Source organism: Schistocerca americana, chromosome 7 (assembly GCF_021461395.2).
Source record: "Schistocerca americana isolate TAMUIC-IGC-003095 chromosome 7, iqSchAmer2.1, whole genome shotgun sequence".
NCBI classification, from domain to species: domain Eukaryota; kingdom Metazoa; phylum Arthropoda; class Insecta; order Orthoptera; family Acrididae; genus Schistocerca; species Schistocerca americana.
This window is the reverse complement of record NC_060125.1, coordinates 290,673,971-290,687,146: the sequence shown is the minus strand read 5'-3', so window position 1 is coordinate 290,687,146 and position 13,176 is coordinate 290,673,971. Positions and strand designations below refer to the sequence as shown.

General features: G+C 40.5%; 1 protein-coding gene across 1 annotated transcript in view; it reads left to right on the top strand.

Moving 5' to 3' along the window:
- LOC124622387 (lipase 3-like) overlaps positions 1-13,176 on the top strand; it is a 64,203-nt gene that overhangs the window by 22,040 nt on the left and 28,987 nt on the right. The window contains exons 3-4 of the mRNA XM_047148076.1: positions 6,603-6,717; positions 10,352-10,598. Coding sequence (XP_047004032.1) covers positions 6,603-6,717; positions 10,352-10,598 — 362 coding nt within the window. The remainder of the gene's footprint in view (positions 1-6,602; positions 6,718-10,351; positions 10,599-13,176) is intronic.

The following is a 13,176-nucleotide window of genomic DNA, read 5'->3' as shown; positions in this document are numbered from 1 at the left end:
GGTTTGGTGATTTGTGAGTCCAAAGAATTAATTTAACCCTCTACTTCGACACCATAAGTAAACTCCATATTTCTGCTTAAAGAATGAAGAATATTCACTAGGTTCTGAGCGTCATTTCTTAACCTTACAAAATTATGAAAATGTCGTCTACATACCTTCGATACACTGTAATCTATTCGCATACTGTGATGTAGGTATCAAACAATTTGTTCTGCAAACAATTTACAAAAATTTTTGAAAGGGTTCAAATTCAAATGGCTCTGAGCACTATGGGACTCAACATCTTAGGTCATAAGTCCCCTAGAACGTAGAACTACTTAAACCTAACTAACCTAAGGACACCACACACACCCATGCCCGAGGCAGGATTCGAACCTGCGACCGTAGCAGTCCCGCGGTTCCGGACTGCAGCGCCAGAACCGCTAGACCACCGCGGCCGGCTTGAAAGGGTTCCTGAGAGACTTGAGCCCATAGAAGAGCACCTTATTTGGTGATAAATTTTCTGATTAAAAGTGAAATAATTAATAGATATGGATATTTTAACTAACTCCAATAGCTCAGCAGCCTACATGGTGTCTAGGTTTTTCATATTGCATGAAATCGTTATAAATAACTTCTGGCGTTTCATAAATTGGCACATTCGCATAAAGATTCTTAGTAACAAAGGATGCAAGAAACGCGTTGTCAGGCAAGACTGTAAAATACGTACCATCTCAAAACTATTTTTGACACTGTACAGTTTTTGAAACGTAAAAAAAATTCCTGTATATGTAATTTGAAGTACACAGCCTTGTTTTTCTGTCTATATGTTAAGGCCAACCTGAGGACATATTTTATTGATTTCGATACGGTTTTCACTAAAAGATGTCCGTGTCTGTAGCTGAGTGGTAAGTGTGACTGACTGCCTTGTGGAAGACCCGGGTTCAATTCCTGGTACTGCCATGAGTTTTTCCTTGATGGGTGGACTGGAACGGGGCCCACTCAGCCTTCTGACGCCAACTGAGGAGCTAGTTGAATGAGATTTAGTTGCTCCAAGGTTTTAAGTCGACAAAGGCTGCGAGAGCGCTTTGCTGATCTCCCGGACCTCCGTATCGTGTCCGCATGACCCCACTGGTTGAGGATTACATGACTGTAATTTTGCTTTTTTCCACTAGCAGGTAAAATGATTCACGAGGATGGTTTCTGCATATAATTTAAATTATGCTAATTACGAGTGATATAGAGGGTGATTCTTATTAACTGTTAGAAACCACGCAAGCGACGTAGATGACATTGATATAAGTAATTTAATACAAAACAAAGGGTGCCGCAAACGTTGGGCAATACCCCAAAAGTGGATGACGAATGTTGAACATGTGACGTCACCAGACGACGTACCTCGCCGCACGTGCAGCCGTTGAGATTATCGGTCTGTCGCAGGCGATCATCCCAACCCATTTCTAGTATAACGTCGGTGTGGCTCCGCGCCTACGTGAGCGACTTTAGTGATGGGGCTCGGGGTTCGAATATGCGACTAGCAGGCAGTTTTTTTTTTTTTGGTTACATGAGGCAATTACGTGTTTTTTTTACCGATATTGCGGCCTCTGTAGGTTTATTGTAAAGTCAGTACAACAACAACTTGCCGTATTGAGTCACAAGTAGATGAGAATAAGCTTCCAAATTGTGTCATTACCAGTAAATGACCTACGTTTTCCATTATTTTACTCATCTTGAGTGGTAATAGTGATCTGTAATAATTGCTTGAGAGGGTAAACTTCATAGCCTAGATCGCTTGTGATCAATCTTTAATGTAGGTTACCGGTTCCGGTAAGCATGATTCTCTTCTTCGGAACTCGTGTCTCCTATATCAGCAGAATAAGTACCTGACAAAGTTTCACAAAGTGTACTTGTACAGCTTTTATCGAAATCTGAAGATGGTAACCGTCCTTAACAAAACCGGTAATCGACAATAAAGGCTGTTTACAAGCGATTTTGCCTAAGAAGTTCACGTTCTACGTTTTCTTTCCTGCATAATGTCTGAAAAAAAGACTTGATCATCCCCTCACGCACGCGCTTGAAAATATCCTCCGTGTTTTGTATGTGACGTCATATGTACAACATTTGTCATCCACTTTTGGGGATTTCCCGGCATTTGCAGCCCCATGTGTCTTACATTAAATTACTTGTCTCAGCATACGTTACTAAGGGGATTTTTAAACATTTGTATGGATCACCCTGTACAGATTCTTATCAGCTCCATATTTAATTGTCATTTGGAGAGACATCTGGTGGCAGTGGTGAGACCTACGAGCTGGTCTGCTACAGTTATCTGGGGAGTGGGGGGGGGGGGGGGGACACTGTGAAGTAACCAGCCACCGAAACCCTGTAGAGCAGGAAAGCCTGACCCAAACCTATACGCCTGTTCTACGTACCATCTATACGTCTGTGCGACATATATTCTATGCAAATTATAATTTAAAGCCCCTCACTGCCTTTTTGTGTCTGTAACTGAAGGCTAATCGCAGGATCTACTTAGAGATTTTGATTAGTTTTCGCCAATAGACTGGTTCACGATGAAGATTTGTATACATAATTTATTACCGCTACCGCAGACAAATTATCCTGCCTCACTGATAAAGGCTAGTCACTTAATGCAGGTAGATATTTTGTAATTGGCGTGATAATGCCCATAGGGCACAGTGCGCACTTGCAGGGTATAGAAAGCCGAACAGTGTCACAGTAACACTATCATTTTATTGAATGACCGGTTCGACTGTTCTTTTGGATACAATCTATGTATAATTGGGTCAACCATTTTTTAAAGGACATCCTGAGATATTACGAATTACCGCAGCGTACAGATCGTCAGTTGGCGAAAATTCAGTTTAATCTAAATACTTTTAACTTTAAACTTTGCCAATTGCTGATCCGTATTTCACGGTAATTCGTTGTTAATGGATCTGAGAATGACTTGATAAAATAAATAGTGATCCAGAAGGTTTCTGTCTTTCTATATAGTTAGATACTTTACATTATAACTACTTGGTGCAATTAAATAATGCCAGGTTCCCGGTTGTTTCCACGCTTTACATTTCATTCGTTTATGTTGATAGGTGAGAGACCACCCTTACATAACTGCCTCGTAAGGATCCATTGACTTGCCTACCAGCTCATGTAGCTAATGAACAGTAACGATAACGTCACAATTCATTGAAACATTCACCATGTTATTTTCGCTTCCGGGTGTCACCCTCACGTAGGATGTACTAGATTTGGTTTGCTAAGAAATCTTCATGTCACTTACGTGGTCTGGATAGCGTATGTGTCCTTCTGTCATATATTTTTGTATAGTCGTTTAGCTGAAGATGAGGTGTATATCTATAAACATGTTGCTTCATTAAATAATTTACATAAAGTCAACAAATTTCGTGACTAGTAGTTTCTCTGAAGAACTTCTTATTATTATTGAAATAGTCACCGTCGACTGGAAGTCAATTCGGTTTTAAATCGACGGCATTGCATGTCTCGAATTCAGCTGCTCATGACTGTTGCGAGGACGTGGAATTCATCCACAAAGCACTTGCTTACAAACTCCTATGATCTCGAGTCGCTAGAGTCAGTTTGGGACCATTATTATAGACAGATAAAATTCAAAGGTGAGATGCGCTATTCGTGACGGTCTCGTAAAGAGTGCGTTATACATAAGGAGAAAACTCGTAGTCACTTTTGTTACGATAAGTTTCTTGATATTCCATATCGTAAGTATAATTGGCAGTGAAATCGTCTTAGTCATTAGGACCCACCGTATTCCCTTTCAAGTCTCAAGCTCGACGCTTCGCTCACCCTATTGGCATCCTAATCAGAGCGCCACTGTGGCTCCTGTGTGGGTGAACACCCCGTCAAGAACAGCATTCGAAACTTGGAGAAGATACCACTAGAGGCACGGAAAGCCGAGCCTTGGAGATGTTGAAAGAGAAATACAATATGGCCTAGCGACTCAGATTTTACCATCAATGACAACGACCAGGAAAGCATGCCAGCTTACACATAATTTACTATCATCGGTTTCTGTTTGGTAGAACACGTTACTCGGGCATTCAGATCTGAAGATGGATCCTACTAAGCAGAACTGGTCATTATTTATTGTATCGTTGAGCTCTAGGGAATAGATTTGTTGGAACGTCGGAATTTTCTTTAGTTAACGAGGGAATATAACTGAAATGTTCCATAATCTATGATCAAATGTACTGCATCACATAGAGAAAATAATTTTCACCAAGAATCTTCACACAAAAGATCGTGGCGATGTAATGATATCAATTTTTCCTGTAGAGACGCAGCGATAGGCAGTCATTGTGGGCTCCAATCGTGAATCGATCAGGGAGGAGATATGCTTGTATTCTTCAGTAGACACCCTTTCATTGCTTTGAACTAAAAATCCATCTAAACAGGCCTCACGAGATCCAACGGCACCGATCGACCGCCGTGTCATACTCAGCCGATAGGCGTCACTGAATGCCGATATGGAAGGACATGTGCTCAGCAAACCGCTCTCCCGGCCGTTGTAAGTTTTCATGTCCGGAGCCGCTACTTCACAATCAGGTAGCTTCTCAATTGGCATCCCAAGGGCAGAGTGCAGCCCGCTTGGCAACAGCGCTCGGCAGACAGAGATGATCACCGATCCAAGTGCTAGCAAGCCCGACAAGCTTAACTTTGGGGATGTGACAGGAACCGATGTTACCTCTGCGGCAAGACCATTGACTCTGATAGCTTTAGAAGGACAGACATTGCTGTTAGTGTAGGTCAGCTTGCGAGGATTCAACACTTCTGACATGGTGCCCCATCACTTCTGGTCTTTTTGTGCAGTCCACACCATGAGTTGCTACCGTCAGAAAGGCTAAACAGAACGTCGGGCGCTGCTGGAAGATCTGGGTGATTCAAATTATGGTTAGTGAATATCTAGTTCTATTGCTATAATTGGCCTCTGTCACATACGTATTTTGTAGAAACGATGTATTCCATCTATTCTTGTACGGTGTAGATAGCTATGAGCTACTTTACAAAAACTACGCTTTAATATTCGTCTTTCAGTAATGAAAAATTTAAACGTAATGAGAAAGCACAACGAATCAAACTGCATGCACCATTAATTTTATACCGTGGGTTTTGTAATCTGTGACAAATACTGTAAATATCTTTACTCTATATTCAAATAATCGAACGACATACTCTTTTCCTAGTGTTGTACGTGTAAAATATCTCACAGATGTACGTACTAAAGCATGGGGAGGCAGGTAAAATTTTTGTAGTGAAAGGATACAAGTGAAACCCCAATTTGTGTTGCTCTATGGTAAACGAAAAGGAAACTAGTTACAAGATGTCACCAAACAGTATTGTTCATGCAGGGTGAGACTGATTGTTATGTTGTATATTATCTAAATGGCCTTTTATGATACGTGAGAGAAAAGGGAAGCGACCCAAGCGGTGTGAGATATTTTCAGTAGTTAAATAATGCAATAAACAGTATTATTTCTTCTTAAGTTTGACTAGTGTTACCCACTATACATAAATGTTTTTACACCTCTAAATTTTATGATAATTGAATTAACAATAACCAATAGTAAATCACTATAGAGAAATCATAAATCACATTCTTCTTAATTCACAGTGTTTTTGATGCAAAGAGATCACGAATTGTGATATAAGACTTATCATTTATATTAACCTGTTATTCCAGCATGCGAACAGAAAATGCTACAAAGTATTTTTGTGTCCAATACACACAAACATTGGAATGCTCGTTTTACGATCTCAAGATAGTTCTCTAAATCACAAGAAGTGTACTTGTGTCCTTTTGCTTCTGATCCTCTCCATTATAATCCTAAGTAACAATCGGAAATGGGCCTAAACTTTAATAACCAATTTTATATCAAAGCAGTATACTACCCAGCGGTTTCATTTCGAAATCGCCCTTAAAAGCAGTAGCACGATCTCAGATTTATTTTAAAATAACTTTAGATACACTTACTTTCACTTTCAGTGATCTCCTCAATACGATCACTGTAAAAAAACTGCATGTCACAACATACTACAATCACATAGCACAATCTCCGCGCCGACTGTTCCTTTGATGTTCCTCTGAATGCTAAAAGTGGTTGCTTTAACATAAAACATTCTTAGCGCTACCAGAGTTTACCACTTGATGCCTTGTATCAACATCTGTAGTTTCAGGCTAAAGAAACTCGTACGTCAAATCAAATTAATAAAGACCTGGTTTCAGGCAGACACCACTGGTGTGGTTTCAGGCAGAAACCACTGGAACTCAGAGGGTTAAACTGGAAATTTACGGTGCAGGCTTAGTATACGCCTAGAATAAGGTAGTTGAGAATGACTGCATATTGTCTAAAGGCTAATTAAACTGGGGATTACATTTTACTAAGTATTCTACTTAAATTTAATAATAGTCACTGAAAAATTTTTGATGACTAATTTATTGAAATTAGTCGTAAAAACCAGAACATCAAATAAATTCCTGTTTACAGAGTGAAAACAGTTGACCTACCAGCTGTATTCTTTAAACAGGAGTTTTGTAGTAGTTTGTATAACGTTGTACTTTTTCGCAGCATACATTCTGGCAGACGCTGGCTTCGACGTATGGCTTGGAAACGCACGTGGCAACAAGTACTCCAGGAACCATACTACCATTAATCCGGACGACAGCGAGTTCTGGCAATTCAGGTAAGCTGTAAACTGAGGTGTATTGTTACGTTCTACGACTTTCGTCTGCCTCACCAGTACTTAACAAGGGCAAACCATGCAATGCTTTGGCGTCGTCAGTGCTTATTCGCAACAGATATGATTAAGAAAAGGCTTAAAGAATCCTTCCAACTTTCCTGGGTCACTACTATCCTTTATCCTGACGATGACATAACTTTTGAACGTATTATTCATTACTATTGTAAAGGAATAGTAATGTTCATAATTACAGAACTAAAATGAAGAATGGCTTTCATTACTCGTCGCTAAAATTTAAAAGTAAATCGAAAAAGTTATTATAGGCAATTCATTGTCTTCAGCAGACCAAAAATGTACATTACTGTTATTAAACTAAAGTATGTGTTACTATTGTGTATACACATCTGAACTGGTGCTGCATGTACCCACATATTGAAATTAATTATCTGGAAGACACATGAACTAATTTGTTCCACTTTTGTTGCAGGAATCAAGCAAACAATACCATCTAAATAAACAATATAAATATGTTCCACGTATTAGTTGGCGTCCCAGAATTTATCCGCATTGAGCACAGATAGGAAAAGTACGAAATGTCTTGCTGTTTAGGATTTAATCATCATGATACGACAGAACAGAAATTTATATTACAATCGTAGAGAAAGGTATGATTACGCATTATAAACTTCTAAGTGCACCAGTTACTAAATCAGTTGTCTTTGTCCTTGACGATTTCAAGGTTTTACCTTGTTTAGGTCACTGAGAAAATTTAGTAATCTCTTTGTGCTTTATAGCTTAGCAAGCATATGACCCCTTCAGTTTTCGAAGCTCACAACTGTAAACATTTACTACGTTGAGTTCACACATTTTAATATCAAGCGTCATTTCGTTCAACTGGATTTGTTGAACTCTGTAAGATTCACTGTAGGCTGTTCTACTATTCATCTCTCCACAAAAAATGCTCTTACCTGTATAGATGAAGATGTACTTTATTTATTTCTTCGTTATTAATGTTTTCCAAGAACTTTGTGCTCGGCCATGTAGTTACTGGCGGGTTTTTCATTCCATTAAATACGACACAAATCGACACTCCGGTTGTCAATAACATCATATAAAATCACGACATGCAGTCACAGTTCGAATATACACTGTCATCTGAATGTATAATAGTAGTGTGAGCAGTACCAGCTGCGCTTTTAATGAGAGGGTACTGAAACGAAAGCCACTGAACTTTTATGTAAACTTTTAAAGCTTTTTAAATAAAGAAGTTATTAATATTCTACATCTTTATTCTTCATGCCTACATATTTTCAGCCCTCTGTCGCTAGAGGGCTCTTAATTGTAGCGTGGAGCTTGGCGGTGTGTAACGTAACTATGTCGGTGCGTGAGAATGCTGTAATCAAGTTTCGAATTCTAAGAATTTGTCCACACATGGAGCACACGCTCCTTGAGCACGACAGTGTCAGACTCCACACGAGCGCTGCGACATCTACAAAAATCCAACACCTTGGATATACGGTCACGAATCAACATCCATACAGTCCCGACTTGACCCATCCGATTTTCAGCTTTTTCCATAACACCTTCGAAGACTTAACTTTTGTGGTGAAGATGCGATGCAAGTAGAGGTGAGGTTGTGGCTCCGTCAACGAAGTCAAACATTCTGCAGTGACGGTATCAATCAACTGGTCTGTCGTTGGGAGAAATGTGGTCGTAGCCAGGCTGACTATGTTGAGAAATAAATATGTAAAAATGAAGATATAAGATGTAGAATGTTAGTGTTTGTTATACGTAAAAAGTCTGAAGAGTTTTCATGTAAAAATTCCGAGGCTTTACTTTTCAGCCTATTACATCCTCATCTCGAAAATATGAACTTGTGAAAAACTGAAGAAATTTGACGTGTAATGTACACAAATCAAAAACAGTTTGGCATCACCTCGGTTAGAGAGTTCAGAAAATTGGCAGCTGTTCTTGATTCGAATTCTGGAATACTTACTTCGCGTTCGTTGGTGAAGGAATTTCGAAAGGCCGTGTATAGTAACTCTGCTTTGGCAGCAATGTCGTCGATAATATTTCCATTGCTATCGCCCAGGGCAGGCATTGTCTATGTCTTGCCGCTAATATACTTTACATACTACCAGTACCTCAATGGATTTTCTGCTAGGTTTCGAGACGAAGTGTCGTTGTGGAAACTACTGTAAGCATCTCGCATTGATGTCCGCGTTAAATTACGAGCTTCTGTAACAGATCACCAGTCTCGAGATTTTGCATTTGTTTAAATATGGCATGTTTTGTTCGTTCTTCCTGCAACAGTGTTTTCACCCGTTTTTGTACCAAGGGAGATCAGCTCCGTCGTTTGTTAATTTGTTTGGGCAACTTCTTTGAATTTAAGCCACATCAATTTTACACCTACATTGTGAATTTAGAAGGAGTTGAAATTGTCTCTCAGGAAGGCATCAAGTAAATTTTTATCTGCTCCTCTGAACAGGTATATTTTTCGTTCATTTTTCAAACATTAGGGCTTACAATATTCAATTTCGCTACAACAACCCCTGTTCACTAATCCGTGTATCCGTTTCGATGCTCGTTATTAGCTCAGGATTATTTGTTGCTAAGAGGTCAAGCGTGTTTTCGCATCCATTTACCATTCGCGTGGACTCATGAATTAACTGCTCAAAGTAATTTTCAGAGAATGCCTCCAGCACAATTCTGGATAATGTTTTATACGTACTTCTGGATGTAAACTTGTATTATCGCCGACATATCGAGGGTAAATTAGAGTCACCGCCAGCTATAATTCTATGAGTCGGATACTTGTTTGAAATTAAACTAGAATTTTCTTTCAACCTTTCAGTAATTGTCTCATCTGAATTGGCAGGTCGGTAAAAGGATCCAATTATTATTTCGTTTCTGACCATACTAACTCACAGGAAATCTACTTCAATTTCGCTACAAGATAAACTACTTCTAACAGAAACAAACACATCACCGCCCACTGTGTTTAGCCTATCCTTTCGGAATAACGTCAGTTTCATGGCAAAAATTTCGGCTGAACATATCTCCGGCTTTAGCTAGCTTTCAGTGCCTGTAACGATTTAAGCGTCAATGCTTTCGATTAGCGCTTGGAGCTCTGGTACTTTCCCAACACAGCTACCGCGGTTTACAACTATTATACCGATGGTTCCTGTATCTACGTTCTTCCTGTGTTCAGCCTGCACCCTTTGAGACTGAAGCTATTTGTGTTTCCCGGAGTCACTCTAATTTTAAAAAAAACCACCAGTCCACACCACTCAATCCCTGCTGTCCGTGTAACCGCCTCCTTCGTTAGTGGACTCCTGCGCTATTCAGCGAAACCCGAAACCCAACCATCCTACAGGGCAAGTCGAGGAATCTGCAACCTACACGGTCGCAGAACCGTCTGGGCCTCTCATTCAGACCTTCTGCTCTGCTTTGTATCAGAGATCCGCAGTCGGTCCTGCCAGCATGTATCCACTTTACTTGTGGAACTAGTGAAACATTCTATTTCATGTCGAGCTGCCAGGAATATGATCCTTGAGACACCCAAAAACTGAAGTAACAAAATTAACTGGTATTCCTCATCAAGCATACCATGTGGCGCACTGTTTTCCTTGTGCAGTTGGCACGAGATCGGCTACTACGACCTGCCGGCCAAGATCGACTACATCCTGGCCAAGACGGGCCAGAGCGACCTGTACTACGCTGGCCACTCCCAGGGCACCACTTCCTTCTACGTGATGGCGACAATGCGACCCGAGTACAACGACAAGATCCGCGTCATGTTCAGCCTGGCTCCCGTCGCCTTCATGGACAACATGTTCAATCCGCTCTTGCAAATTGTGTCGCAGTTCATAGACCAAGTGGAGGTAGGTATCACAATTCACCTTTGCTGGTCGTTCTACATTTAATGCTTGGTACCAATAAAATTTTGTCCTGTATGTTGTAGTATTAACTAAAGTCTTCTTACTTTTTTGTTAACTAGCTCGAGGAAGCATCACTGAAGTTAACATGTGAAATGGTCTGAAATTTACATGTCCTTCAATCCTAAGAAACAGATTCTCTAATGAGCCGTAACTAGGGATCTGAAAATGTAGCATATATTTTTGGCCAAATTCGTGTCTATTTTTGGCAAAATTCACATTTAAATTATTTTAGTTTGTAAATGATTAAGACGTACAAATTAAAAATATAGTCATGCCACGTGCCTCAAACGAAGCCTTAGTGCTTTAAAATTGACTGTATAAAAAAGTGGGTGACTGGAGAGCATTTGACCGGTATGACTGCCTTTGCAAAAAAAAAATTTCTAAAGTGATTTTCGCTCGTTTTCCTTCTTTTGGCTCTATTTAGGCTTTGAACACGTGACTATTTCTGTTGACAAGCAGCAGAATTTTCTTGCCGGTGAACAGTGTCCGTCCCCGATTTAAGTTGTTTCTCGACATCGTTTTTCTTATCCGGCTCAATTCGATAATAACAAAATGTGCAGAATATTGATTTCGCCCTTTTGTGGGCATTCAAAACGTGCGATCCATATGTGACAACGCTACAGATACAGGGGGACAATAATTAGACTATATTAAATAAAATCGTAATAATTTATGAACGGTTTTCCATAGAACGTTCAAAAGTTGCGAGTAGCCACGGGGCATAATTGGAATTAGTATTCACGGGACGGTTTGGTGTAGTGACGAAGCCCACTTTCATTAGTATAGGTTCGTCAACAAGCAAAATTGGCGGATTTGTGGGACTGAGAATGCGCATTTCGCGATCGAGAAGTCTCTCCACCCTCAACAGGTGACCGAGTGCAACGTCTAGTCACGGAATAATCGGTGCGATATTCCTTGAAGGCACCGTGACTACTGAACGGCTCGTGAAGATTTTGGAGGTTGATTTCATCCGCATCATCCAAAGTGATCCTGATTTCGACAAGATGTGGTTCATACAACGCGGAGATCGGCCCCATCGAAACAGTGTTTGTCGCGGAGGAGCATTTTGGGGACCGCATTCTGGCTCTGGGGTACCCAGAGGCCACTGGCATGGGTCTGGATTGGATTTCATATTCTCAGGACCTGAAGACATGCGACTCCTTTTTAGGGATGTACTAAAGACAAGGTGTACAGCAATAACTCATAAGCCATTGCTGACCTGAAAACAGCCATTCGGGAGGTCATCGACAGCATCGATGGTCCAACACTTGCGAATCATGTAGAATGTCGCTATTCGTATGAGCCTCACCATTGCCAATGATGGCAGGCATATCAAACATTTCGTAACTGTAATCCGAGTATCTGTTGTGACGTTTACATGTTGAATAAAGTGTGTGCACGCCGTAGTTCGTAACTAATTCTAATTTACGTTTTATTTTCATATAGTTCAATTATTATCACCCTGTACAATCGACAGCGTAAGTGGTGTAGAAGTAGAACCGAAAACAACTCTATTCGGACGTTAGGGGAAGACTTTCGGTGAACTCGAAATACGTTGACAGGTTTTGTTTCCGGATCGCTATGGTGGAGAATTCCGACACTATAAATTTTCATTACGTCACAAGCGCAAACAAAGTAGAATTACCAAAATAAGAAAACAATGAGGATCACACAACAGAAAGAATTCGGTAATGGCTACCGCGCAATGACTTGTTGATATTGCCAGTGTCGTAAATGAGGCACTCGCCGTTCAGGCCGGACCACTACCTATACAGGGTGGTCCATTGATAGTGTGTGGGCTAAACATCTCACGAAATAAGCGTCAAACGAAAAAACTACGAAGAACGAAACTTGTCTAGCTTGAAGGGGGAAACCAGATGGTGCTATGGTTGGCCCGCTAGATGGCACTGCCATAGGTCAAACGGATATCAGCTGCGTTTTTTTTAAAATAGTAACCTCCATTTTTATTACATATTCGTGTAGCACATAAAGAAATATGAATGTTTTAGTTGGACCACTTTTTTCGCTTTGTGATAGATGGCGCTGTAATAGTCACAAACATATGGCTCACAATTTTAGACGAACAGTTGGTAACAGGTAGGTTTTTTAAATTAGAATACAGAACGTAGGTATGTTTGAACATTTTATTTCGGTTGTTCAAATGTGATAAATGCACCTTTGTGAACTTATCATTTCTGAGAACGTATGCTGTTACAGCGTGATTGCCTGTAAATACAACATTAATGCAATAAATGCTCAAAATGATGCCCGTCAACCTCAATACATTTGGCAATCCGTGTAACGACATTCCTCTCAACAGCGAGTAGTTCCCCTTCCGTGATGTTCGCACATGCATTGACAATGCGCTGACGCATGTTGTCAGGCGTTGTCGGTGGATCACGATAGCAAATATCCTTCAACTTTCCCCCCAGAAAGAAATCCGGGGACGTCAGATCCGGTGAACGTGGGGGCCATAGTATGGTGCTTCGACGACCAATCCACCTGTCATGAAATATGCTAT